Genomic DNA, 27,306 nt, shown 5'->3' with positions numbered 1-27,306 from the left:
GAAATTTGCTGCTAGCGCTGCGATTCTCTTTGCTTGCTGCAAAAATAAACCCAGCTCCATAACTGTAAGACAGCAGCAGGTGAACTGCATTGGTGTCTTACAATGCATCACGGTCACTCAACATTAGCTTGCTGGAAGAGGAACCTACAAAGCAATTAACAAAAGCTTCACATTAATTATCTTTATAAAAAATCTACGATCCTGTACATTTTCTAAATGACTTTTTTTTTTACTTTAGTGCCCTAAAGAGGTTAAGAGATAGTTGCCAGGAGCCGGTTCCTCTCTGCTCAGGGAAATACTGTTACGGGTGCATTGGGAGGAGTTATTGCAGCCTGCAAAACAAATTTGAAGCCTGCTTAAAAAAACCCACACAGCCCTGAGCTGTGCCACAGTGAAAACAGTGCTAGCATCCTCTGCCAAGTGAGGCGGCCTCGCTACACCAGCAGCGAGCCCCAACGCAAAAATTTCAGAACCCAACCCAGAGTCTGAGGGGAGCCAGCTCCCCATCTTCTCCACACCTAGGGGCTACCGATAGCTCCCAGAGGAACCAGTTTCCCTCACTACCAGCTTTATTTGCCCACCAGGGGAATGGGCTAGCCCCCGGTGGTGCTGTGAAAGGTTAAAAGTGGGGCAAAAAGGGCACGTTTTGGGTACGGTCCCTTTCCCGGGTGCAGTGGGAGGGCTGCAGACCCCACGGTGTAGCCCAGGGAGGAGATCAGCCCCAGCCCCGCAGGGCAGGATGATTTGGCAGGGCTTTGGCCAGCGCGAGTGGGGCTGGTTGGGTTTTGGGGGGGAACACGCCCTCCCACAGCCACCGCTCTGACTTCCTCCTTTCTGCCCCAGCCGACTGTAAGACAGAAATAGGAAGGAAGGATTGGGGTGCGTCACAAAGCTCCCGATGTGCAGCTGCTTTTCCCAGCCAAGCTTGAGAAGTTGAGACCATCCTCATCCCAGGCCAAGCACGGGACAGAGGAGAGGGCTTGATGCGAGGTGAGTACAGCATCTCCATTTTCTTAGCTTTTGTTCTTCCTTTCTTGGAGGGTAGGCAGCCGGGTGACAAGGCAGTTTCATAGGTCTGATGTTTCCAGTGAATTTGCTTTATAATTCCTGATCTAACCTCCCGCCACTTGAGTCCTTAGCCGGGCTTCAGGGAGCTCGGCGCAGTGTCCCTCCCGCATGCGGCATGGCACAGCAGTCACTCTACACAGCCTTTGCAAAGGCAGCTTGCCTGGTCTGTAATGTTTTTGCTTTTGGAGGTAGGATTAAGCCTGCAACTGCAGGTGGTCACTGGGGGGAGGGTGTCAGACCCCACACAACCCCTTCCTTGCTGCCCCACGGGCCTGGAAAGCAGAGCAGAGAGGGTGCAGCATGCTCCCCCTGCACCCTAACACATGGCGCTGGGGAGAGCGGCACTGGCTGCGTGCCCGGCTGGCAGCACCAGGCAAGCGCCAGGGCTGGAGACTGTGCCGGCTCCCCTTCTGGGACCCCCCTCTTCCTCATGGGATCCCGTACAAGCACCCACCACCAGCTGCAGGATGTGACAGCTCAGAGGGGAAGTGGGAACCAGAGGGGCAGCATGGCGTGAGGGCAGCGGGGATGGCTGCTGGGTAGGGCTCGGCGCAGTGCCACTGCCGGCATGCTGGCACAGGGACCTTCCTGGAGGTCCCTGCGCTTCTGTGGGCCTGGGAGAAGAGATGGGAGAGGAGTGAGACCCTCGCTCTTCTCCTCCATCTCTCTGTGTGCTGTACATATCGAATACTCTGCTGACGACCATTGAAAACGCCTGGTGGCGGCAGGGAAGGCAGCAAGACGCTGCGGGTAAGCTAACCCTGGGGAGAGCAGGTCCTTCCCAAAATCTCCATGGCTGTCAGATGCAGACAAGATGCAGGGCACAGCCCAGGTGTCAGGGAAAGCAGCCTGGCATCTGTTTTCAATGCTTTTTCCAACACCACAGTCCCAGCTCCCAGCCTCCCAGGCAGGTGAAAAGTGAACACTTGCAGAGGTGTCGCGCCCTGCAGCGGCACAGACACCAGTACGTGGCTTCTACAAGGCGTGGGAAGGCTTTAAATGGTGCGTTTTGCTGTCATGGCTGTCACATCCTGCTTCACACGGTGGTTTTGCACTTCTGTCCTCATCCCAATGCTGTTTCAGTCACAAGCGATCTCAGCGTGCTGGAGAGCGTGGTGCAGGGTGATTTATTTTCTCAGAGAAAGATATACTCGAGTCACCACAGGGCTGGTGGTGATAGGGGATCCCTCCTTTGCTCCCACAAAACATGAGGTCTGCCAGCTCCAGGGGATGGGCTGTGCCCTTGTGCAGGTCCCCAGATACTTGCTCAGCCCGAGGACTCTGTCCTGCGTCTCTGCAAACCCACCAGCCATCACAGCGTCCCTGCTGTGATCGGACAAGGGGTGATGCCCACTGGACATCAGACACAAGAGATGGCTTCTTTGCCCTTAAAAATCCCAGACTACCCAGGGCACAACAGCTGTTGGGGTAGCCCCTTCTCACCCAAGCAGAGCTCTGACCCACGGAGACCCAACAGCACAAACCCCCAGCCTCCCAGGGCAGGGCAAGGGTCCCATGGGCACCCAAGGACCTTGGCACTCAGAGCCAAGGGACAGCATGGGCCAGGTGCTTGGTGCACATGGCAGAGTGGTCATCCCACACACCCGTCCCCTGCAGGCACTGGAGGCTGCTGGAAGGAAATATATATAAAATGTATACATATTTCCTATAATAGGACACAGAAATAGATATATATTCTTTTTTTAATATATGTATAAAATACTTTTATATATTTTTATTTATATATATTTTATTTTTTCTATAATTTTTATATCTATAAAAATATATATATGTATAAAAATACGTATACACACACATTGAGTGTGATACTCTGCACAGAGGGGGTCTTAGCCAGTGGGCAGCCCTGCGTATGGCCATCTGCCTTCATGGGAACTATCCGCATCACACAACCAAGTTATGGAAGAAATGGCCACAAGCCAAGTGACATCCGCTCTCCTGTCCTTGCTGTACTCTGCTCTGCTTGTTTACCACCTGTGTATGGGGTCTGGGGCCACCCAGAGTCAGGGGGGAAAGGAGCAGTGCTGCTTACTGCTATACCCGTTGTCTGTCAACAGCATGATGGTGACGTGGCACCAGGGATGCTTGGGAGCATGGAGGAAGCACCCAGGGGCACCAAGGCACAAGCACTGACACTAGTGGCACCTCACCGTTGCAGGCGGATGGTGCCAACGGTCCAGGAGTCCTCCCAGGATACTGGGCATGAGAGCACGTCCTCCCATTTTGCAAGAAAACAGATATTTAGCAAAGCACTGAAGGGGACTTGTATCTAACAGACCACAAGACCCGTCTCTGCTGTTGACCACTCGTCTTATTTATAGCGACGAGATCACCGCTAGTATCAACACTTCCCCTTCAGCCCTATTTATAAATCCCAACTTGCTCCTCCATGCTGCACAGCAGCTTGCTCCATCCCACCAACACCCCCCAGCATGCCCAGCACCCTGAGAGGCTGGCATGCCCCAGCTCTGCTCCCTGCCCACACACAGGACAGCACCCAGCCCTTTCCTCATGCACCTTCCCCAAGGCCACCTTCACATTTTCTGGCTTGCAGACCCTTCAGGAGCATCTTGCCCTGCCTGAGCCATGCCAGGTATATAACATACAGCAAGCGAGAGATGCTCCATAGATGGAATACCCTGGTGGCTTCTGCAAAGGGCCTGGTGAAGCAGAGCCCTGGTCCCGAGCTGTCCGAGGCATGTGGCGAGAAGATCAGAGCTCAGGGCCAAGGAAGACCCTGGTCCTGGGGTGCAGCCTTCTCCCCCTGATGCCACCATGCAGCACTGGCCAGGGAGCAGAGCCTGGTGGCAACGTGCCCCGCCCCTAGCCAGGGCGCTCAGTCTTGGCACCCCACTCCCCACCCTGGGATGAAGGTGGTTGCAAAGCTCTGCAGTTCTGCTCCTGCACACCAGGGCACGAGGATGGACTGTGTGCATCCCTCTGCTTGCCTTAATTTATGAAAAAGAGGAAAAAACAACCAACATCCTAGGCAGAGCACACCCAGAAGAAGAGCACCTAGGGCTGGCGGTGGCAGTGCAAGTCCGGGACTGAGCCAAAGGGATCACTAAGGAGTTTGGAGAAAATGCTGTTGAGGCCCATGTCTGGGCCCTACTAATGCAGAGTCAGACCGAAAACCTGCTTTCCCCTCCCTTGAACACTGTAAGGAGGCAGACAAAAGCAGAAGCCCCATTTGTTCTCTTTGAAAGTCACGCTACGTCACATATACACTCATCCACCCACATACCAGTGAATAATTTCCCTCCACAGCAGAAGAAAAGAAGTGGTGAGCTTTCTTCTGCTGCTCTCCCCTAGTATCAGGGTGTGCTTTACATTCTTGTGAAAGAAACGACTTCGGGGGTTAGAAAGGCATCCAAATCCAGCCCACAAAATGAACCCTATGTTACAAAGCTCAATAGCAGCCAGAGCTGGGCATGTGTTGAGGTTCCCACTTTATTTCTGGGGATTGGGAGCTTTTTTTAATCCAGTTTTAATTGGAAACTTGCTCTATTTTATGAGATGAGCCTGTAAGCAGGAACCTCTAACCTCCAGCAAGGTTGAGGAGCTCGCAGAGCCTCGGTCCACCCCATCACTGCCCCACGCCTTGGCCTGGCAGCAGGAATTAAACACTTGGAAACATTGGGCAGGTGGGATGGCAGGAGCTCATAGAGCTGGTGGGTTTGGTCCTTACAGCCTGTGTGGGAAGTTCTAGCTTGTAGAAGAGCTGGAGCCTAATTAGGGACATTTGGGGTGTCGATCAGCTGAGTGCTACAGGAAACAAGGGCGGGAGCGGCTCTTCCCTCCTGCCAGCAGCAGCAGCTCTTGCTGGGCAAGAGCCTGTTTCCCTGGCCCTGTTTTTCTGGGGGGTTGCAGAAATATGAGCTCACACTGTTTTCAGCATCCCCAGGGTCTAATTAACTAGATTAACTAGACATGTGCGGCAAAGCAGACACAAGCAGCGATCAATAACAAATGAAGAGTGTGAATACAACTAAGAGTACAGCAAATGTGGTCATGAAGGAGCTAGCTGTGCCTCGGAGTGTGATGTTGCTCTTGGAGGACCTCTCAGGTCGGGCTCGCACAGGTCCGGGGCACAGGGTGCCACAGCCCAAATGAGTGATCAAAGTCATTTCCCAGCAAGGTGCACCCAGGAGGGTCCAAGAGGGGATCTGGTGTCCACCCCGCCTTGTCAAGAGCTTTTACAGTTAAGACCTTTTTCTTTATTTATACTTTAAGAGTTTTTACCTGTTGTCTGCAAGCTTAAACAGTGCTGGCAGAATCTGAGGTGACAAAAATGTGTTTGGCCAGCTAAGGATGGCAAGTGTGGATCATGCAGGCTGGGACGTTGCAGCTGTGATGATCAACGATGCCCTTAAGTTGGACTGTGGTGGTGGAGAAGGACTTGCGGAGGACATCTTTGTGAAGAAGGACTCTGTTCACCCACCACAGGATGGTCTTGGGCCAGACACAGCAAGAGTGAGCTCCTGGGCCATGTCACTGTGGGGGTTTGACTGGATGACCACAGAGGCGCCTCTTGTTGCCTGTGCAGCCGTGCAGTATAATGGCTGCTGGAGCTGTGCCAGGGAGCCTGGCTCCAGGGCAGGGTGGGGTTCCCAAGGCTGCAAACGTTCACATCCAGATGACCCCTGCCATAAGCAATGGTGGCAACCAGGCTTAGCAGTCCTGCCGCATCTCCAAGTCCATACTACAGCTGGGCACCAAACCTCACTGTGCAAATGTCACTGAAATGAGACCCATTGACCTACCTAGACCTTCTTTCTGCCCTCAGGAGGAGACCAGACCTTCTTTCAAGGCTGGCCGGTGTCATCCCTTGCTTGTCTGGTATCTTACAGAGGCTGACAAGCTAAGAAAGGATGTCCTGACATCTCAGAAGGGGATCTGAGCAGCCTTACATACTAACCTGGCCTCAGTGCCTTTTGAAGGTTTCCCTTGTTTTCTCGTTTCCATTTGACTCTGAGCTGTTAATTCAGCAGGTTCACAGGAGGGGGTGATGGCACTTTGTGCCAAGTTGCAGGAGCCAGGGAGTGGTTGTTTTCTTGCTCGGGGCAGCGTCAGAGCTATTTCAAAACCAATGACCTGTTTTTTGGATGCTGTGTCTACTATTGCTAAAAAGGGCAATGTTTGTTGTTCCTTCATGCTTTCTTATTCCTTTTTCCTCTTTTAACAAATTCCTCTTTTCTCACTTCCCCATGTGCGTCCATGTTGCAAGGCCGTGACTCTGTTGGGTTTTGCTCCGGGGCCATGCTGGGGGGGAAGGTGTTAAGAGAAATGACGGTGTTAATGAACATGATCTCATTGACACCACAGGAAGAACACGAAAAAATCACTCCCTGAGAGCGGTTTAGCCAACTTTATGGATGGCATAAATTTCTGGGATCAGGAGATGTGCTTTGAGGCAAGAAGTGAGTAATGTGAGCAGCTAGAACAAGCACTGTGAGAACGTGCTTGTGAAGAACAGGGTTTCTATCATGCTCTGAAACACTGGTGTAACTGAGGATAGCAAGTGCTTGTGGGGTTTGGGCGATATGCTGGGAGTCCTTCCCTGCACGCCGGTAAGAAATGTGCAGCCACCTCCCCAGCCCCAGGGTCAGAGCCTCCACCCACGGCATCACATCCTGGACTCCCTCCCCATGCAGGTCTGACTCCAACACCCCGTCCTTCTTTCTCACCCTGCACATTGTACAAGAGCCAGCCTGATGGTTGCCACACTGGCAGGCTGGACCTCACCGTACAGTGCGAGCCAGCCTCTCCGCTTCCCTCGGAGACTGGACTGCGGCTCTCCTAGGATGTCGGTCACCCATGCCGTGATGTTGGAAACCCTCAGCAGGAAAACTTACATTAATTCACTAAATGAAATACTTCATTTCCTTGATGAATCAGTTAAATGTAAAGCAAGTAGTAATAGACTTTTTTTCCCATGTATCTAGCATGCCTTGCTAATTAATTAACAGAAATGGTCCTTTTGTTAATTTTGATTCCAATTTCCATACAAATATAGCTCGACACAGAAGCTGAAAAAACTCACACCTAGTAAAAACTAAATGCAGTGCTTGAGATTTTCCAATGTTACAGAGATATAATCATATAGGTCAAAGAGTCTGGATAAACACTACACCAAGCTTTGCAGCAGTTCAGCTGAATACATAGCGATATAGTGCAAGTTCCCGCTCTGCTGACTTCCATATTTAGTCCAAAAGCTATGTTTATTGGAAACCAGCTTATTTTTGTAAGAGCATGCCAGCATCTGTCCTGAGTCAGCCCACACACCCAGGGTGGCTGCCCTGGCCCCAGCTGCCCCACTCCTGGGGCTGCAGCAGGGTCCCGCTCTCAGGCTCTGCCCACGGTGGGATGGCTGCAGGAAGGGTACATCCCCCTGGGGCCACCATCCTCTGCAGCCACTTTCTGTAGGGTTCAAGAGCTACCTTCCCTGTGGCTGCCATGCACCAGGCAGTCACAGGGATGGTTTTTGTCTTGCAGAAAATGTCGCGTGACTGCCACCTCCAGCTGCCAGCGGTGACCTGGGTGCTGCTGCTGGTGATGACAGGTGAGCTGGACCTGCCTTTCCTCACTGCCTTCCCCCCGGCATCTTACCTGGGCAGTGAAATAGCAGGGGGACCCAAATGCTGCCCAACAGTGGTGGGAACATGGCATTGAGAGGCGTGCAAGGGCCAGATCCTGCATTTCCCGGGATCTGGAGTTAACTTGAGCCAGCCCAGATGAGGGACAGTGAGGCAGGTGAGGACCCTGCCAGGGCCCCCAGCGTGGGTTTTATAGGCGGGATGGACTCAGGACAGCATGGGTGCATGGTGCTGCGTGTCAAAGCACCCCATGGCTGCTGCAGCTGCAGACTGGCCTCCCCTGAGTCCCCCCCCATGCCAATTCTGTCTTCTCTCCATTTCAGCTTTTGCCATGGAGTGCCCCAAGATCAAGGTGGGGACATGCAAGGACTGCATCCAGTCCGGTCCCGGCTGCGCCTGGTGCAAGAAACCGGTAGGTCCACATAGCCTCTCACGCTGTCAGCCCCCAGCAGTTAGCTAACAGGCAGCTGGATGGTCACCCTGCCCACCCAGCTCTGCCTGCGGTGGAGGGGGGAGACTGTGTTGTGGAGTGTTTCATGTCCTACATGGTGGATGGGACCAGGAGGGATCTGACAGACAGGACCCTTCAACTTTCCTTTCTCCATCAATACCCTGGAGACCTGGTTTGGGAGCTGGGTCATCTTGTAATGGGCCCATTTACCTCCTGCTCCTCTGATTTTTTCCTGCTGATGTTGCAACACACAGAGTTTCACCAAAGCCGGCGAGCCAGACTCGATCCGCTGTGACACCATCGAGCAGCTGCAGCAGAGGGGATGCCCACACAATGAGATTGAGTTTCCAGGCAATGATATTACAAGGACACAGAACAGACCCTTAAGCAATGACACACAGCTGACTCCCCAGGAGGTGCACCTGAAACTGAGGATAGGTACGGTCTGCCTGACTTCCCAACACCCTTCTGTTTGCCCCCAGGCTCAGCTGAGGTGCGGCGGCAAGTTGCAGCCCATATTTCTTCCCCTTTTCTTCTGAAAGAGAGGAGGATCCCAGCGGGGGGTGGGTGATGGGGCAAGATATGAGCCACAGCATGGCAGCTGATCCCAGCATCCCTGTCCCACAGGCCAGCCCGCTGTATTTGAGGTGAAGTTTCGCCGGGCCATGGGATACCCCATAGATCTCTACTACCTCATGGACCTCTCCTACTCCATGCTGGATGACCTGGAGAAGGTGAAGAAGCTGGGAGGGGAGCTGCTCAGGGCACTGGAGAGCACCACCCCTTCTCGCCGCATAGGTGAGCCTATCTCTGGCACGGGACCCTGGCACAGCTGTTTGCTGCCGGGAAGAGCTGCGGAGCTGGAGCGGGATGCAGGCAGCAGGCAGCGTGACCCGTCCTCTGCCAGGCTGGAGAGTGTGCCGGGGCAAGGGATGTGGACATGTACATGGGGGCCAGCAGATTGTCCATGCCCTGTGCTGCAGGGACTCCTGCTGGTCCCTGTCTGCCCCTGCCCCTGACGCTGCGGTCCTGGATGCCCTAGGGTTTGGCTCCTTTGTGGACAAGACAGTGCTGCCCTTCGTGAACACACACCCCGAGAAGCTGCAGAACCCCTGCCCCAACAAGGACAAGCAATGCCAACCTCCCTTCGCCTTCAAGCACATCCTCTCACTGACCGACAACGCCAAGAAGTTCGAGAGTGAAGTGGGGAAGCAGTTTATCTCGGGGAACCTGGATGCCCCAGAGGGGGGGCTGGATGCCATGATGCAGGCAGCGGTGTGCGGCGTGAGTCCCTGCATTCGCCCCACTGCCGGCAGCTGTGGGCAGTCGTGAGGGCTGCAACCTGCTCTCATGCACTGCCTCACCTCCCTCAGGAGGTGGCTCTGCCCCTCTCCGTGTGGGCTCTGGAAGCCCATCGTATATAAGTCCTGATTCGGCAGCAGGGCAGGTTACTCTGGGGGGGTACAAGAGAGCATCTTACCCCAGCCTCCTGACCCTGATCTCCTGTAACCCTCCTCCTCCGTGTCCCCTGCCCCACATCAGGGCCGACACAAGACTTGCCGTGCTTTGGCAAGGGCCATACCATGTCCACTGGCACCGTCCTCCTACCCCTGCTCAGGGACAGGTCTCTGTGCCACCTGCAGGACTTGATCGGCTGGCGCAATGTGACCCGCTTGCTGGTGTATGCTACCGATGACGGCTTCCACTTCGCTGGTGACGGCAAGCTCGGGGCCATCCTGACCCCCAATGATGGCCAGTGCCACTTGGAGGACAACATGTACAAAAAGAGCAATGAGTTTGTAAGTACCCAGGGGCTGCTCGGCAGCTCTGCACCCTCAGCCTTGCTCCCCCAGGCAGAAAAAAAAAGTCACATAAAAAGCCTGTTGCTGAGACCACAAGGTCACCATAATCACCATAATTTGGGCCACGAAACCCAAACTGTCCACCCTTCTGTTCATGGGGGAGATTACACTGAGCACGGCGTCCCTCTCCCCACCTAGGACTACCCGTCTGTTGGCCAGCTGGTCCAGAAACTTGCTGAAAACAACATTCAGCCCATTTTTGCTGTCACCAGTAAGATGGTGGATGTTTACAAGGTAAGGAGACTTCAGATGGTCCAAGTGCCTCTCATCCCTCCCCGGGAGGACAGAAACACCTGTGCGTGTCCTCCTGCTGCTGCCCACTGCTCCGCGGTCACACAGGGGGGACCGCTTACCTCTTTGCTCTCCATTGGCAGAAACTCAGTGAGATGATCCCAAAATCAGCAGTGGGAGAGCTGAACGAGGACTCCAGCAACATCATTGAACTCATCCAGGTGGCCTACAATGTAAGTGCTGGAGGAGGCTGTGTTTCACTTATCTCGCAGGGCTCGGAGCATGGAAAGGTTCCCATCATGTGTCCTCACCGTCAGAGAGCAGTTGGGACCAGGGCTTTGAGGACAGGACATGCTGAGTCCCTCTGCCCACAACAAGCAAGAGGTTCCTGCCTCTCCAATGCTATCACCTGCCTTTCCAGAACCACCCCAGGCAGTTGAGACCCCAGCCTGGGGTGCTCCCTGCCCCTATCCCCTGGGCTGGGGGGAAGCCCTGACCTGCAACCCCACACTCCCTTGCTTTGGTCTCCTCTTGGATTGATGGCACTTTCTCCACTGTTTCCCCACAGAACCTCTCCTCGCGGATCATCCTGGACCACTCCACCCTGCCAGATGTCCTGGATGTCAAATATGACTCCATATGCAGTAAGGACAAGGTCATCTTGGATGAAGCAAGAGGGCAGTGCGACAATGTCAAGATCAATGATGAGGTATGTTCCCCCGTACTGGGAATGCCCTGCAGCTCGCAAGGTTCCTGATGCCCACCCTGTTTAACGGCAGGAACCCAGCCTGTTGTTCCAGGCTTTCTGTTTACATGAATTTAATGCCAAGAGTGTCCAAAATGCTGTGTGATGGGGGAATCCTCTGTTGCGCCGGATGTGCGTGTGCTCAGCCTGGGGCCGATACCACCTTCCAACTGCTGAAGTTACCTGACGGCCTCTGGCCCTTCCCTTTCTCACTCTGCACTTTCTAGGTCATCTTCAAAGTGAAGGTCACAGCCAAGGAGTGCATCAAAAGCCAGTCCTTCACCATCCGGCCGCTGGGCTTCACAGACACTCTCACCGTCCACCTGGACAGCAACTGCAACTGCAACTGCAACGAGCAGCTCGACCCAACCACCTGCAGTGGGAAAGGCAGCATCATCTGTGGGATCTGCAGGTACATGTTGTCCCCCCAAAACACTATTTCAAATACTGCCAGAGCTGGGGAGCTGCTGGGAGAGGGCCAAGCCAAGGGCAGCTGCGTGGTGCACTTGTTTCCTCCAAGCACCTCTGTGCCTGGAGAACATGGGACCAGGTGAGGGCTCAGCAGAGGGGTGTACAGCAGAGGGGTGGCGATCAGTCATGGCCTGGCTCTGCAGCTTTGCACCAATTTTCTTATTCAGAGAGGCGGTTTACGTTCATGGAGACAGCTCGCTCTTCTGTTGGTGGAGTCTCTGCTGCTTTCCTAAGGGCATCCACCCATTCACCCGTCCATCCAACTATCCAACCATCCATCCAGCTATCCAACCATCCACCAACCCACCCATCGAGCAGACACAGATTTCTGTAGAAATCTCTCAAAATCCCACTTCAGGGTTGTAGTTCACGCAGGTCTTTAAGTGCAATTATTGCTTCATGGCCCCTCAGTGACAGGGAGAGGAAGTCTGGGTTTCCTCAGGAAACACTCAGATCTCCTTGGCAAGGGTTTGGAAATTATAAATATAACAATAATTTCTGGGCAACCATTTTGTATTGTAAATATGACCAGCGGGGAGAGCAGTGTTTCTGAGGTTTCCTCCGGATCAGCTGCCCTGCTCCAGCATGGAGTTAGCACCAACATGCCATGGTTGGGTTTTGGCAAGGCTGTCCCAGATTTGCTCTGCTTTGGCTGAGGTCTGGGCCCCACACGCGCCCCACAGCATTTCTTGTGGCCACTGACCCAGGCTCACTCCTCTCCTTTGATGGCAGCTGCAATTCAGGCTACACGGGGAAGAACTGTGAGTGCGAAACCAAAGGCAAGACTAGCAAGGAGCTGGAGGGCAGCTGCCGGAAGGACAACAGCTCCGTCATCTGCTCAGGGCTGGGGGACTGTGTGTGCGGGCAGTGCATCTGCCACACCAGTGACGTGCCCGACAAGCAGATCTATGGCACCTTCTGTGAGTGCGACAACATGAACTGCGAGTTTCACAACGGCTCCCTCTGCGGCGGCAAAGGTAGATGCACCTGCGTGATGTGTTCTCCACCAGGGCACTGTTTAGAAAGATCAAATCCCCAGGGAGATGCTGCCTTTCCCTGCCAAAACCCAAGTGGGTGGATTTGGGGGTCCTGGGTCCCACCACACCAGCCTGCAGGACCTCCTCGACCATCCCATGGAAGGTGGCATGGAGAGCGCAGGGTGGGTGATGCTCTCCAAGCACGGGCAGAGGGAGGGCAACCTGGCTCTCTATAGATCCTGGTCTGAAAGGTCTTCCTCTGCAGACCGCGGGAGATGTGACTGTGGGGAGTGCAAGTGCTTGCCCGAGTACCAGGGCAGCGCCTGCCAGTGCAAGAAGTCGACGGACGGCTGCTTGAACATCCGTGGCAACGAGTGCAGCCACCGCGGGACCTGCCACTGCAACCGCTGCCAGTGCCGGGGGGGATACCAGCCCCCCTTCTGCCAGGAGTGCCCCGGCTGCCCCTCACCCTGCGGCAGATATGTGTGAGTGACACGCGTTGAGACGGCACGGGGGGCGGCGGGGATCTCCCCCACCTCCCAGGCAGGTGCAAGGCAAGCCCTGCCTGTGCTTGGGCAGAGCCCAGCTGCAGCCAAAGCGAGGTGAGAGGGCCTCTGCCCCTGCAGAGGTGAGCTGTGGCTGCCTGTTTTGCAGCTCCTGTGTGGAGTGCAAGGCTTTCCTGAGCGGCCCCTTTGAGAAGAACTGCTCCCAGGCCTGCCCCAACATCCAGGTGGCTGAGCAGTTGACAGGGGTGAGCAGGCAGTGCAGGGAGAAGGACTCCCACAACTGCTGGATGTCCTTCCGCATGGTTCAGGAAGACGGCGAGGAGATGTACACTGTCATCGTCGATAGAAAAAAAGGTACCCCAGCCCTGCTCCTCCTGCCCCTCTGCATGCAGGCTGCTGGCTCTGCCGTGGTGGCCTCTCCGCCTCGCCGGGGGCTGCAGCCGGACGCCATCTGTCTGCCCCACAGAGTGCCCGGAGCCTCCCAACATCGCGCTGATCGTGGGAGGCACCATTGCCGGCGTGGCCCTCATCGGCCTGGTGCTCCTGCTGATCTGGCGGCTCTTGACGGAGCTGTTTGACCGCCGGGAATACCGCCGGTTCGAGAAGGAGAAGTCCAAGGCCAAGTGGAACGATGTAAGAGAGCCCATCCGTGGCAGTGGGGTATGCTGGGATGCTCACGTACATGTGGTGGGGACACCTGGAGGGGACATCCTCTCCAGAGGCAGCCATGGCAGACCTGAGCCCTCCCCACCGGCTGGTTCCGCAGCCTGGCTGGATTTTGCAGGGGGCTAAAGCAACCTGTGGGCTCTTCTGCCAATGCTATCTGCACCATTGACACTGGGAGGGGTGGACTGGGTAATGCTCCGCTGAAAATCCAATACAGCACAACAACACGGGCCTCTCACCTCTCTCCCTCCAGGCTGATAACCCCCTCTTCAAGAGTGCTACCACCACGGTCGTGAATCCCAGGTTCAATGGGCAATGAAGTGGAGCAACGCCTGGCAGTGCTAGGACCCACCATTAAATAAGGAAATGCCAAGCTAAGGAAACCTCAAACTAAGGCTCCCACCTCCTCTTCTTTTTCCTGTTGGTTTGTTCCCTTCTTCCAAGAGGCCACCAGCATGTCAGGCACTGGCTGAGGGGGCTGCATCATGCCTGTCTCCTGGTGCAGCGCTCGATGGTTGCGTTAGTGGAGCTGGGAGAAGGGAAGAGACACAGCTTTGCCATGGATGTGACTGCAGAGCAGGTCTCACCAGTGGGCACACACAACGGCTCCCATACCAGTTACCAGCTGTCTCAGCTCTTGATGCTAGCTTTGCCTTCTGGCAGGAGCTTCATACACCAAGCCCCAAAATCAGCTGAGTGCACAGAGTGCTTCCAGCTTTGATTTGGAGATGGGATTTCAAAACTGCCATTTCCCTTCTGCTCTAGCAGGATCTGCTCCCAGGCTGCTCCATGCCTTCCCCTGCTGCACTGGTCTCCACCATTATGTTTGCACTAGTTTCAAAAGCGCTCACTGTTGAGTTGGATGTGGAGGGTCCTCCAGGCTGGTGGTCTGCTCTGGAGGTTGCAGTGAGGTGATGGGCCCTAAGGGCTAGTGAGCACCTGTACCTGGAGATGAAGAGCAGCTGGGGAACATACACTGAATGTTTTTTCCAAATCATCGGGGGCTCCCCGGTGTTGCTCCCCTCTCAGACCTACCTCGGGCATGGTTCTACTTGGACTCCTGCAAGCTTGGCTTACCTCCGCCAGGCCTTGAGCCCTCTGCATGACAAGGAAGCAAAGGAGCAACTGTTTGAACTATGAAACATTGGCACTGAGGATGTGAAACATTGCCTGCAGCTCAGAGCTCAGCCACAGCTTCTTCCACCACCCCCAGGGCTCTTTTCCCAGCTCTGCGAGCGCATCAGACATGCTGAGGGCCAGGCAGCATCTCCAGCTCAGCACTTTTCCAAACCATGCACAGCAGCTAATTGCTCTTACGTTGTGGGGTCATTCCTGTGAAATAGCGGTACAATTCCATATTTGCTTTAAGTTTGGGAATAATTTGCATATAGCTGTATTATATCACATCTTCATTTGCTCTCTGAAGAGGTTTAACATTAATAAAAATTAATATATAAAGTAAATACATCTGTCCTGCTAAGAATCAGGTGCAAGGGCAGCAGCTGAAGTGTTCATCAGTGAAATTACAGCAAAATACTGTCATGTTGCCAGCATCTCCCATAGATACAGTTCCTGGGAAAGATGCTGGCCAGAGAAACAGTCTTCTACACTAATTTGCCATCTACGTCCTGAAAGGTGCTCTCCTGCAAGCCAAAAACGACTCACTAAATGATGCAAACCAATTCTTGTCCCTGCCCATCTGCTGGCAGCTCTATGAAAACCACCTTAAACAAGAGTGGCTGTACCACTTCAGATCAGGGGTTAATTTGGGCCATCTTGCTGTTCTTCAACAGGGACTGTGAGGGTCTAGGGTGAGGTAAGAAGAAGGAAAGTGTATCTGATACTCCCCCCAGGACTATTCCAGCCTGCAGCTATTTTTGGCTCAAGGACCCCCAACTTAGTGTAGGTCCCTGTCATGGTTTAACCTCAGTCGGCAACTGAGTACCACACAGCCGCTTGCTCACTCCCCCCTCGATGGGATGGGGGAGAGAATCGGAAGGGTAAAAGTGAGAAAACTCGTCGGTTGAGATAAAGACAGTTTAATAGGTAAAGCAAAAGCCGCGCATGCAAGCAAAGCAAAACAAGGAATTCATTCCCTACTTCCCATCGTCAGGCAGGTGTTCAGCCATCTCCAGGAAAGCAGGGCTCCATCACGCGTAACGGTTACTTGGGAAGACAAACACTCCAAACGTCCCCCCCTTCCTTCTTCTTCCCCCAGCTTTATATACTGAGCATGATGTCACATGGTATGGAATATCCCTTTGGCCAGTTGGGGTCAGCTGTCCTGGCTGTGCCCCCTCCCAGCTTCTTGTGCACCTCCAGCCTTCTCAGTCGGTAGAGCATGGGAAGCTGAAAAGTCCTTGACTAGTGTAAACACTACCTAGCAACAACTAAAACATCGGTGTGTTATCAACATTGTTCTCACCCTAAATCCAAAACACAGCACTGTACCAGCTACTAGGAAGGAAATTAACTCTATCCCTGCCGAAACCAGGACAGTCCCGTGCACCCTGCACCTGGCTGCACAAAGACACCAGAGGCACCCGTTAGGGCTCTGAGTCTTGGATGCAATGCCCGTTGCCAGGGTCCCAGGCAGAGGCTGTTGTTACTTGAACATGAAGAGACTATCTGTCATCTCCCCCGTCAGCAGCTGCAGGTCTTACTGCTGATATAGTGTGTGCAGTACAAGTACAACCACATACATGCTTCAGAGGACAATTAGAGAAAATCGATGAGGGATCCAGACTTTTTCAAAAAGAAATATGATCAGTAATTGCATTAGACAGAAGTATATGCTAGGGCACATGCAAAAGCGCAGAGGGAAAACAGTGAGCTAGGAGGGTCCTTCAGGCCCCTGGTCTTGCTTTAGCCCAAAGGCCTGGTGGTTCCTTTGTGGAGACCTGCTTGCAAAAGTCAGAAGTATTTCTCAGCCAGGTATGGAACAGCCCATTCTCCAAGCTTCAAGCACTGCCCCAGGACATCCTTTCTTAAAGTTGTTTCATTTCCACCAAGAATAACTGAACCGTATTTTCTTTGACTTGGCATGGGGAGGAAGCCAGCTGATTTTCAAGTCAAGATGTTGACTTGATTTTGGTAAGAGCAGAAGTCAGCAGTATGTGCTGGGACACCCCAACCAGTTCAAATGGCTGTCCTGCTGGCTGGGAGGGTGCATGCTGCCCCCATTACTGCACACAAAACCCGCACCCGGCCCATGACACACTGCATCACTTGAGACAAGGATGCTGAGGTGAGGCAGAGATACACCTGAGCCCCTGCAGAGGCTGTCTGTGTACTCTGTGCCCTGATGGGCTCCTCTCACCCAGAGAGAGGGAGAGGAACCACCACCGCTCCTGAGGGGGCAGGAGGCAGAGGGGCTGCAGGAGCTGCCAGGCCACATCCCAAGAGAAACAACATCATCCAGCTGAGCCAACAGCCTGTGCCTTCACTTTTATTACAACCAGGAGTTCTCCTTACATTTAAGCCACTTGTATGCCAAAGGGAAAATTTCCAATATTCTTCAGATAATGGGACCAGCCCCACAAGTTTTCCATGCAGAAGTTCAAGTCCCGTGCCAGCCGCTTTATGAGCAGGTAGGTGCCACCCAGTCCTGCTGCCCCCATGACAAAGAGCCCTCGATTAATTATCTGCAAGTGCAAAGAGAAACCCCGGCATCATCAGAGGTTTGCCCCTACCCAGCGGCACCAAGCGAAGTCTTCATACCTGCACCCACCTGGCAATAACCCACCACCAAAGCTCCCCCCCCTGCAGCCGAGCAGTGCTAGTGTGCAGGATGCTCGAGGCTCATGGCATGGGGAGGACAGACACCACACTGACCAACCTTTTTCTGCCATTTCCAGCGCTGAAGTGCCTCATGGTAGCGAATTCTAGTGAAGGTCACCTGGAAGGGTTGCAAGAGCACGTCACCACCTCAAAGCCAGCCAGGAGGAGCTCGCAGTGGCTCAGGCAGTGAGGATTGAGGTGCTGGCCTTACCATGGTGTACAGTGGGACAATGGTGGAAGGCATGAGGGTGTGGAGGAAGTTGTCTACGTGCTTCCGGAAAATGAACCATGTTGAATTCACGTGCTCGCGCATCTGCGACAGAGCAACCATCACCCCTTTGCAGGGCGTCTTGGCAGAGCTCCCCTGCATTTTGCTAGCTCTCCTGCTGCCTGTCCTGGGTGTCACCGCAGGGAGCAGAGCCTCCCCAGCCCCAGTGGCATTCCCAAGGAGCTCTTAGGCTAAAGTCTGCCGGGGTGAGAGCCCAACCAGAGTCTTGCCAGAGGCCCTGCCCACTGTGTGCATCCTAACAAAGTGCCACTGTGTGCATGGCCCATGGGACCACAAGTCTGTGTGTGGCTCGCCTACCTCTATGTAGTTGTACATGGCTAAATCCGAGATTGCGTGGTCATCTGGCACCCTTAGCCTGGAGAACTCAGGGAGGCAGGCACCTGGGAGAAGAAAGCGGTGGCTCATGGACAGCTCCCCAGCAGGGTATCCAGCTGCCTTCAGCTGCGGAGGGATCCTCCTCTGCTCTCGCTCCTCCCCGGCCACCTCACTCACCAAGGTCATTGTGCAACTGGTCCATTAATTCATCAAAGACCAGACAATCCTCAAAGCCCTGGGAGGAGAATTAGAGGGTAAATAGGCAGAAGGAACCACACGTTCACAAGAAGTGCTCTCACAGATGCTTAGCTAGTGTGGCTGTTCGCACGTGCAGAGTCCCACTAACCACAGCTTCAGAGCAGGAGTCTTACTCCAGGCCACTCTGCCAGGCGTCTTGCAGAGAAATCCAGGGGGTTGCCTTTCCCGGCCTGGGGCTGTCCTGCTGGACCCCGCCTCCCACGCAGTCCTCTGCCCCATGGGAAGGTGGCACCACCGCCCCATCCCCTCTCCTCCCCAGAGGACAGCTGGGTCCTAGTGAGCAGCCAGGTGCCTGAGGGGAGTTCAACATCTGCCAATGCAGAGGACATCAGACTGTGAGACAGGCCAGCCCGTGAACTCCATGGAGCTACACTCTACAACCAGGCATTTCTGGGTGAGAAGAGTGGGGACACAACTGACACGGCCCAGGGCCAGCCATGAACTTACTGCATTCATGCCCTGTCCATAGAAGGGCACAACGGCATGCGCGGCATCTCCCATCAGCACGCACCGGGAAGCAAGGTGATACGAAGAACACTTCACAGATATCATGGCCTGGGCTGGCAGCAAAAAGTAATCGTGCTTCAGCTCTCGCCTTCAGGCAAAACAACAGATATTTCACTTGTGGGACCACAAGAGACAAGAAGAGCAAGTCATGCCACGTCCAAGCTCAGGAAGCCAGGGCCACGGGCACTGTCAGCGTTAGGATGCAAAAACCAAGCCTATTCACTAGGCTATTTGTGCTGGGAAAAATGCGGAAGCCAGAAAACCTATTTCATTAACTTCCCCCTATGGACCAAATATTTTGTCTGCAGGTTTTAAGCCCTGCACACAACTTGACCATGAGAAAGAATGGCATCGACATCTCAGTCCTCTTACCGGGAGCAGTGGTGGGTGTCAGTCACTGTAGGAAGGATATACCAGAGGATATCTGAGTTTTTAAGTTTACATGAAGTCCTGTGATACAGTCTCCTTAAGAGGAAAGGAAACTGCCTATCACAGCTGAGACTCTTCTATCAGCCAAAAAAAGCCCATAATAGATAACTATGTTGCAAAGCAGAAGCATTAATAGCGTGGGCTGGAGCTCCCACTGGCTGGGGAGGCTTCCCTCTTTGCAGGAAAATGAGGACACACTAAACAGAGCCACGGCCATCAGGATGTGTGCTGGAAAGGCTGGTCCCAGTCCTCACTGCCACCAGGGCCCCCAGGAGGAGCGGGATGCTCCGGCTCCATGCTGTTGCCCTTGTGCCACTTGCCCAGCAGCAAGAGGGTCCCCCCTGCCCGGGGAGCAGCATGCCACTGGGAACTGCCTGCTCTTGTGTCCCAAAGCCCTGATATTTATTTTAGCCATACAGTCAATAAGTGCCAGACTTTATTTAGTCAGCACAGTGGTGTGTTGGGTTTTTTTGCCAAGCCCAGCTTTTTTCAGTCTGTTAGCTAAAATCTCAACATTTGCGCAACTCAGCTATCTGAACAGCAGGACTACCTTTGCGCTGCTGGTTTCGGTGTGCAACCCTTACCTTTGCTCTAGTGGAGTCACTTTGCTCACCCACCTCTAATGTCAAAAACTCACGGCTTATGAACAGCTAATCCATCCCTTGAGTTCAAACCCTTTAACAGCAATACGAAAGCAGCGGGAGGTGATCTGCTCTTTGCTCCCGCAGTGGCAGGGCCTGAGCTGTGCCTCCAAGGGACAGAGCAGTGCTTCAGTGTGACTCCATCAGAAACTGCTGCAGGATGGGGCTGCGTCCTGTTGCTGAGATTGCTATTCTAGTGCAGACGCAATGCGGACCTTGGTCTGTTCGCTCCCTCTCCTTCAGATCTACAGCCCATGGGGATCCACCCCAACAGCGTTTGCAACCCCTTGGCCCACCAGCTTCAGTGGAGTCTCTGTCACCAGGACCCCAAGGCTGGGTGGGGATGCATCCCCTGCCTTTGCAGCCCTGCATTGATGAGCAAGAAGGGGAGATGGGAACACTTACTCTCCAATAAGGGGAATGGCATCTGGGAAGTGGATCTGGAAAAAACCCAGCACTTGCTTGCCCGTTGTGAGCTTCTCAAATTCCTCAAAGGGCATGAAGAGCGTGCAGGTGAAGGACTTGTCCTGCCAGCCGGGAAGGAAGGTCAGAAAGAAACCCAGAGGCCATAGAGAGCACCTGGCACCTGGAGCAGCAGCTCAGTGCCCAGCCTGTCACCTGGCAATCGCAGTGATCTGCTAGCACAGCGGGGACAAGCGCCCGGCCACCCTGTTTCCCATGGTGGGCTTGCACACACTGGAGGCAGGCGGGGGGAGGCAGAAACAGGCAGTGTGTGATCTGCCAGCACACTGCCTGGCATGCTGCCTTGGTACTCCCGTATCTGGTTTATAACATCCAGCTGCAGAGAGCTGGTTTTCGGGGGGCTCAGGTGGGCTTGCATGCGTGGACAGAGAGGTGGCACAGGTACCTGCTCAGTGCTGTGAGGCAGAGTCGGCTCTGGGGGTCCTGTCCTGCACCCCCCCCCAGGCTGTGGGATGTCTGACACAGGCTGGGGGTCCCTCCTGGCAACTTGTTGGCCCTCCCAGCCCCTGCCACATGCCTGCCACCACAGCCAGTTCATTCCCACAAGCTCCATCCCGTGCCCCAAGGAAGTGTGGCCGTGGGTTATCACCATGTTGGGCAGTGCAATCATCATGAAGGTGTTCCTCGGCCAGATATGGAGGTAATTTGGTTCCATGGCAAACTGAAAGAGAAGGAGAATCACCTTGTGTCCCTGACCTGCCCTGCTCAGCTTTCCCAGCCTAGCCTCTGGTTCCCCTCCACACCAGCACAGCAGTTCCCATCCTTTGTACCATGAGAAGACACAATGACCACAGGGCCCCTTTCTGGTACCTGGTGCCTCTGGGAGACACAGAGCAAGGGCGAGAGAAAAGGCTAGGAAAGATGGGCAAAAATATGCTGGTTTGCAATCGCTGATGTCCTCACAGACACATTCCCATATCCCCAGAACCTCTCAGAGCTAGAATTAACCCCACCAGTCCGGGACAGGCTCTCCAGGATTTTTGCAGCCAGGTACCAAGACATTGGCCCCACCACTCGAAGAGAAAGAGATGTCTGCCTTCTCCTAGGGAAGTTTTAATCCCATGGCTGAGCCCCAGGTGAGAAATTAATTTCTCTAGAGCTGAGTAGAGCATGGTAGCAGAGCCACCATGAAAGGGGAGCAGAGTCTCCCACCTGCAAAGGTGGTAGCACCACACTTACGGGGGTAGCAGCCCCCACACTTACATCTCCATCCTTGGGAGGGATGGTCAGCTCCATATAGCCATGAGGAATGTACTCATGACTGTAGTTAAAACGCATTTGCCTCATGAACTGCTTTCTGACTGTTGAGAAGGCTCCATCACATCCCACGATGAGATCGTAGGTAACTTCCAAGGGCTGCTGGTCAGATCTGAAAGCAAGAGAGTCCCTTGGATCAATCCTGCCGTAACTCCAGGCCAGCTCAGCACCACTGGGCACAGCAGATCTGCCTTTTGCAAAATGCCAGGGTCACCTCCAGCGTTATTAATCTTCTAGGGTGAGGGAAGATTGGCTTTCACTGACTGGGAAGCTCAACGTTAGCATAAATAATTATCCTGTAGGTTATCAAAAGCATAACTCTGCCAGATCTACCCAAGAATGCAGCAGGCACTGTTGGGATAATGCTGCTATTTCATAGAGCCTGCATTCCCAGGTGGATGGGGGGCACGACCAGAACTTAACACAACTATGAAACAAGGTCGTTAGCTGCCCTCCCTGATGAGCAATCTGTCCCTGAAAACCAGCGCTATGGAGACTGGCACGTTTATTCCCTGCACAGGTCTGCAAGCCTGTGCCTAGCCTACTGCCAGGCTGCTGGAGGGTTAGCGAGTTGCTTAAATTTTTTTCAGCCTCCCCATGAACCCTGTTTTGATGTCTCTCCTTTCCAAAGCTGACACTGAGTTTTGCCCGCTCAGTAATAACATGCTAGTTTCAAACTGAGATTGCTCAATTGTTTGAGGTTTTATGAATGATTAAGCAGAAACTAACTGAACACAGCACTTGATCTCAGGGTTGCGCAGGGATTACCTTTTTATGGTTAACTTCCCCAACTCTGCGTTGCACCCCAGGAGCTTGTGTCCAAAGTACAGTTTAGTGTTGGAGTACTTCTCAGCAGCTATGAAAAGACAACTAAATGTAGAGGCTTGTACTGTGACCCCAAAAATATTTCCAAGGGATCCCTAAATTATAGGGACTTTTGCCATTACAGCAAATAAGATTGCTGTGTTGAGTGATGGCCGGCAGGCAGGACACACTAAGACTGCATTTGGTCAACTCTGGTGAAAACTATTTAAAAAGTGCAAGGTATCCTGCAAGGATTTCTTTTTTCCCTACAATGACATGAGTCATTGACCTGTTTCTACCACCACTACATTATATTTCAGGATGGGATACGGTGCCTGTAATCAATGGGAAATTTTGGGAAATTTGGCCTGGCCTGATTACGCACTTTGCCACAGTGCTCCAATTTCTATTTGTCTCTGTACAATCAGGGGTTGCGGAAAATGCCACAAACTGTGGCAAGGCTGAGGAGGTATTTCCTGCTTTGGCTGATGAAGTTCTGGGAGCAGACTCCGGTGCCAGGAGCCAGGGAGCTGAGGCAGTTCCCATTTGAGGGCGAAGGAGGGAGAGCTGCTCCTCCGGGATTTCTGCACATGCAGAAAGGCCTCGGGGGGACTTGTCTGAATATCCTTTTGTGTCAGACAAGCAGCAAGGAAACAGCATAGATTTTCTTCTTGAAAACACAGCTAGTTCACGTTTGCACTTTCTGAGAGCCAGGTTATGCAGAACTCACAGGCAAAGAGAGCCTGGGGCCCAAAGTCTACTGTTCATGGGGCAAACCCTAAATCCTCGGTGAACAGGGTGTAAAAGTGTTTGCAAACAGACTTGGCAACCTACCTGTTAGCAGCTCTCTGTTTAAGTTTGCTCTGTCCACAGAGAGAATGTACTGCAAGGCAAACAAACATGGGGTTCAGGAGGCATTGCTGAAGGATGCTCTGCATGGCCAGATGAGAAATGTCACCCTCTCCAAACAGCCCCGCCGAACCTGGGGGGTCACGCAATCCCCTTCCCACTCACAGCATCCTTTCTAAGAGCATGAGCCCCAGGCTGTGCATCACACGGAGCTACAAACGCCATCAAAGACCCTTTGTGCTCTGTGAAGCATCTCCAAGTGGCAGCATGAGACCAGTACCTGGTTCTTCTTCCCGTAGGGGATAGAGTACTTCTTCCCTGAAGGTGTATGTATCCTCCTTGCCCGCATGGGAATGCCTTTGGACACAATCTGAAATGGAAGGGAACACAACCCAGCCTTCTGGCCAAAACTGAGTTGCCAAGGGGCAGGGCACAAGCTACCAAGTGCCATCCCCCCCATGCACTGCACTCCAGGGAGAATGGGATGCTCTCTGTTCATACATTTTCATGTGGCTATCCAAGTTACTGGGGAAAATTTTACAGGGCTGTCAACGCCAAGTCACTACATTTTACTGAGATTACTTACAAGTTCATTCTCATAAAAATCAGCAGAAAATTATTTTTGGATAAAAGGGACATGAAAAGCCCCAGGGTTCTGGACAGGGCAGGGGATGACAGCCAAATTACATCGTGGTGCTGGGATATGAGCTGTCGAAGCCTGGGCTCCTTCTCTGCAGGGAGCCAGGGGCCAAGAGATCTGCCACTGCCAGCAGCTGGATGTTAAATGGTAGCAAGCACCCTGCAGAGGAGTGCTGGGCTCTGAGCCAACCATGCTGTACTGAAGTCAGTGTGCACAGATTTCAGGGGTCAGCCCAAAGCTCAAGGTTTTGTGGGAAAATACAAATCAGGGCATGGCAGTGGAGAAACCAGCCCCCTTTATCACATCCTGCTGATACTCCAGTTCTTTTGGGAGTCGACCTACTCCTGCCCCATTTGCCCTCACTCTCCAGGAGTGAGGAGAGCACAGGAGAGAGGTAAACACTGGAAGGTGTTGTCTGAGTGTTGGTCTGCCGGGGAAACACCCTCTGCCACTAGCAGAGACCAGCTGCCCAGGCTTGGGTGCTGCCCCCAGGCTGGGAGAGATCCCCGTTGGCAGCTGTGGAGAGCCAGGCTGTGGGCATGCAGTGGGAGAGGTCTACCTCCACCCTCATGAAAGCAGAGCTACCGCTGTGGTGGCCCCTGTGTGCTTAGGGAGCAGAAGAGAGCCCGTCCATCACCAGCTGTAGTCAACAGCATTTTAACCACAGAGACCCCACCACTGACAGAAGCTGCCAGGGTACCTGCTCTTCCATCCCCACGGCTCGGAGGGCTTGGCGTCCTCTGTGGGACAGGGCCAAGTTAATGCTTCTGCCACGGGCAAAGCTGGCCACCCGGATATCTGCGTGGAAAGAGCAGTTGGTTATTGAGACACCAATAACACAGCCTGGTGCAGGTGGCATCTCCCGAAATCCTTGCAACAACAGCAGGTGGGGCAGTGGGGAGTCCCCGTCCCCCCGCTCTGCATGCAGAGAGGGCAGGTATCAGAGGGCATGTTCAGCTGTAGGGAAGGCAGCTGAGCAGCTTCGAGGGCCGCTTCCTCTGTGCCTCCTCTAGTCTGGAAGAAGCAGCTGCAGCCAAGTGCTGCAAAAGGAACACCTGATCCTGACAGCTCCCCACAGTGCTGGAGGGCATGTTATCACTAAGAGCTGCTTCCCCTCTAAGTGGAGAGAGCCAAGCGATGAATGCCTGGCAGCTTCTGCTAAGACACACAGACTGACACTTTTTGGGACACTGGCAGGTCGCCTTCTCCATCACTGTTCAGATGGAAATGTCTCAGTGCTGGCCTGTTCCTCCTCCGAATGGCCTCACTCAGTCTTCCTGGGTTGTCCGTCCAGTGCGTGTGGCAGAGCCTTATCCCAAGGGCTTTCAGGGTTGCATCTCAGCACAAGAAATGGGCCAAAAACTGGAGCAAAGTGATAAAATTCATCCGACTCAGAAGGCAGGTAAAAGCAACCAGAGGCTTTTTGAACCTGTGAAACTTCTAGCATATACAACATCCAGCAAAGAGTTTAACAGTGAAAAGCCATTTGTTCTTGCTCTGAGCCTGCAGCCTGCTGGCATCACTTGGAGCTGGCTGCTGTGTCCCCCCATTTCTGTGGTGGGGACCCAGTGCTGTGCATAGGACTCGGGATGGGTGTAGCTGGGAGCTGTGCAGCAGAACCGCCCGTCCTGACCTCTGCCTGAGCAGGAAGAGTTATCACAGAGACCACATGTCACACGGGGCTTCTCCTTCCCTTCGCTGCATGTCCGAGTCGAGTTTCACCTTCCATGGTGTCATTCTCATCTGCTGCTTGGCTTGCCATCTCTGCCCAGGTTTTATTTGTCTGTCAGCTGATAGACACTGAAGGCAAACGATTTCTTTCCCTTTCAGCCAGCACCTGGGCTCCGAATCATTATTTCTCTGTTGCAGTGCCCTGCAGAGCTGGAGGCTTCCTGAAAGCACTCCATCTCTCCTGCCCCTCTCACCACCAGCCCTCTTCACTATCAATGGCAGTGGTTACCAGTCAAGTGATGCTTTTAACCCTAACAGAGATGCTGCAGCATTAACAACAGCCGTTGCTTCCAAACTTGTGACCCAGCTTGGTTCAACAGCACTGTGCTATAATTCTTCATGCAGAGACCAGTTTTCAAAGGTGAGGATTTGAATCAATATTTAAGCCAAGAACATAAAAAAGGGCATTGTTTTAGTAGCTGAAGGGTGGGTTCCCTCCACACAAGACAACATATTTCAAATAAATGTTCCCCCCCAACACAGGAGCTAAAGGGAAGAATGAAAAGAATATCCCCAATGTGCCACACTTTCAGATTTCATTTTCTTTCTGCAGTTTCAGTGAGCTCACACAGTTCCTCTTTTCCTTCTTCAAGAACTGTTGTCAGTAAAGGGACAGAAACATTAATAAAGCAGTAATGATCAGGCTGAACTTACCTTCTCTGGCTTCATAAACATCAACATGGAAACCACGTCTAGCAAAGAAACAGGCATTTAATGCACCCACCTACAAGAGAAGGATGAGGAATGGTGGATGAAGTGTTTAGTAGCTATATCACAGATCACTACTGAGATGCATCAAGGGAAAGCAGCGGTCAGGAGATGCAGCTCAGCATATACAGGAAGGCCCTTTGATCAAGAACCTTAGAGGACTTCTTCCTGGAGATAAGTCCTCTGGCACCCCTGATGTGCCTGCAGAACTTCCAAGACAAAAGTCACCTGTCAAAACTCATCGTATAAAGCCATACCAAGTTCAGGGCTTGTTTACACACGGTGATTAATTGCAGCAGGGCTAACCCCTTCAGCCAGAGACAGCAGGAGCTGGTACAGGCTGCTCCTCTCTGAACTATATTTATCTTTCTTGACAGAATTCAGGGTACTGCAGCATTCCCTTGGGAACACATGGGGGGAAGCTAGACCTGTGCAAAAGCAAGATGTTGCCTTAAAAAGGACAGCGCACATATGTCCTGCTTGTTATTATTGGCTGTTTTTATTGCTTAATTTCCATCATTAATCACTGTCAGAACTATAGACTCTTATATCATCACTCTTTTCCAGCAGCACAGGGACCAAGAAGCTAATGGCCAAAAAGTCAAAAGAGAGATTTAGGTGCTGCAATGCTCCATGCTGTCCTTTAGAGTCAAACACATTATGCCTCTGGGATATCTCAGCAGCAAAGCTTTCCCTCGAGGGAAAGAGCCATTCTCCTCCTACAAAGTCCTAGCTGCTCAAATGAGCCTCGCTGCCTCCTGCAGTGGGAACTCAACCAACTCCTCCATAACACCCCATCATCTGAAGGAGGAATGATTTTAAGAAAAACATTCACCCCACATCCAAGCAATGCTTTTACAACTCCGGCTCCCTGGCAAACGCAATCACACAGCAGCTAAATTGCATATCCTACCAGACCACCGCCGACAACGGCAACTCTTTTCCCCCGTGGGTCACCGGGCTCCATCGCTGGGATAGCCCCTGGGTCATGGGCTCTTAATGCTGCGTCCCCGCTCCTTGTCCT

The 27,306-nt window shown here is 53.2% G+C and overlaps 2 protein-coding genes across 4 annotated transcripts; one reads left to right on the top strand and one right to left on the bottom strand.

Annotated features, from left to right (window-relative positions):
* The first annotated feature begins 890 nt into the window (after positions 1-890).
* ITGB2 (integrin subunit beta 2) lies at positions 891-15,054 on the top strand. Its single transcript, XM_076341969.1, has 16 exons — positions 891-990; positions 7,582-7,648; positions 8,006-8,094; positions 8,388-8,571; positions 8,761-8,931; positions 9,176-9,417; positions 9,777-9,932; positions 10,134-10,229; positions 10,370-10,459; positions 10,795-10,935; positions 11,199-11,383; positions 12,175-12,419; positions 12,685-12,904; positions 13,074-13,279; positions 13,392-13,558; positions 13,845-15,054. The coding sequence occupies exons 2-16, from the start codon at positions 7,585-7,587 to the stop codon at positions 13,908-13,910; spliced, it is 2,322 nt and encodes a 773-aa protein (XP_076198084.1). The 5' UTR covers positions 891-990; positions 7,582-7,584; the 3' UTR covers positions 13,911-15,054.
* A 1,969-nt stretch (positions 15,055-17,023) lies between these two features.
* Positions 17,024-27,306, bottom strand: KMO (kynurenine 3-monooxygenase). 3 transcript variants are annotated; one of them, XM_076340709.1, is made up of 15 exons: positions 27,196-27,306; positions 26,229-26,298; positions 24,544-24,641; positions 23,484-23,573; positions 23,189-23,237; positions 22,319-22,406; positions 21,497-21,662; positions 20,883-20,954; positions 20,216-20,337; positions 18,681-18,828; positions 18,153-18,210; positions 17,958-18,040; positions 17,583-17,684; positions 17,430-17,489; positions 17,024-17,235 (listed from the first exon to the last, which is right to left on the bottom strand). In XM_076340709.1, exons 1-15 carry the CDS (start codon positions 27,247-27,249, stop codon positions 17,068-17,070), a joined length of 1,428 nt encoding a protein of 475 aa, XP_076196824.1. In that variant the 5' UTR covers positions 27,250-27,306; the 3' UTR covers positions 17,024-17,067. The 3 variants fall into 3 exon arrangements, with proteins under 3 accessions (XP_076196824.1, XP_076196826.1, XP_076196825.1); XM_076340711.1 differs by lacking the exon at positions 17,583-17,684; XM_076340710.1 differs by lacking the exon at positions 18,153-18,210 and having other exon boundaries at positions 18,681-18,793.

Source organism: Aptenodytes patagonicus, chromosome 6 (assembly GCF_965638725.1).
Source record: "Aptenodytes patagonicus chromosome 6, bAptPat1.pri.cur, whole genome shotgun sequence".
NCBI classification, from domain to species: Eukaryota; Metazoa; Chordata; class Aves; order Sphenisciformes; family Spheniscidae; genus Aptenodytes; species Aptenodytes patagonicus.
Note: the sequence above shows the minus strand (reverse complement) of the source record. Positions and strands in the feature narration are given on the sequence as shown.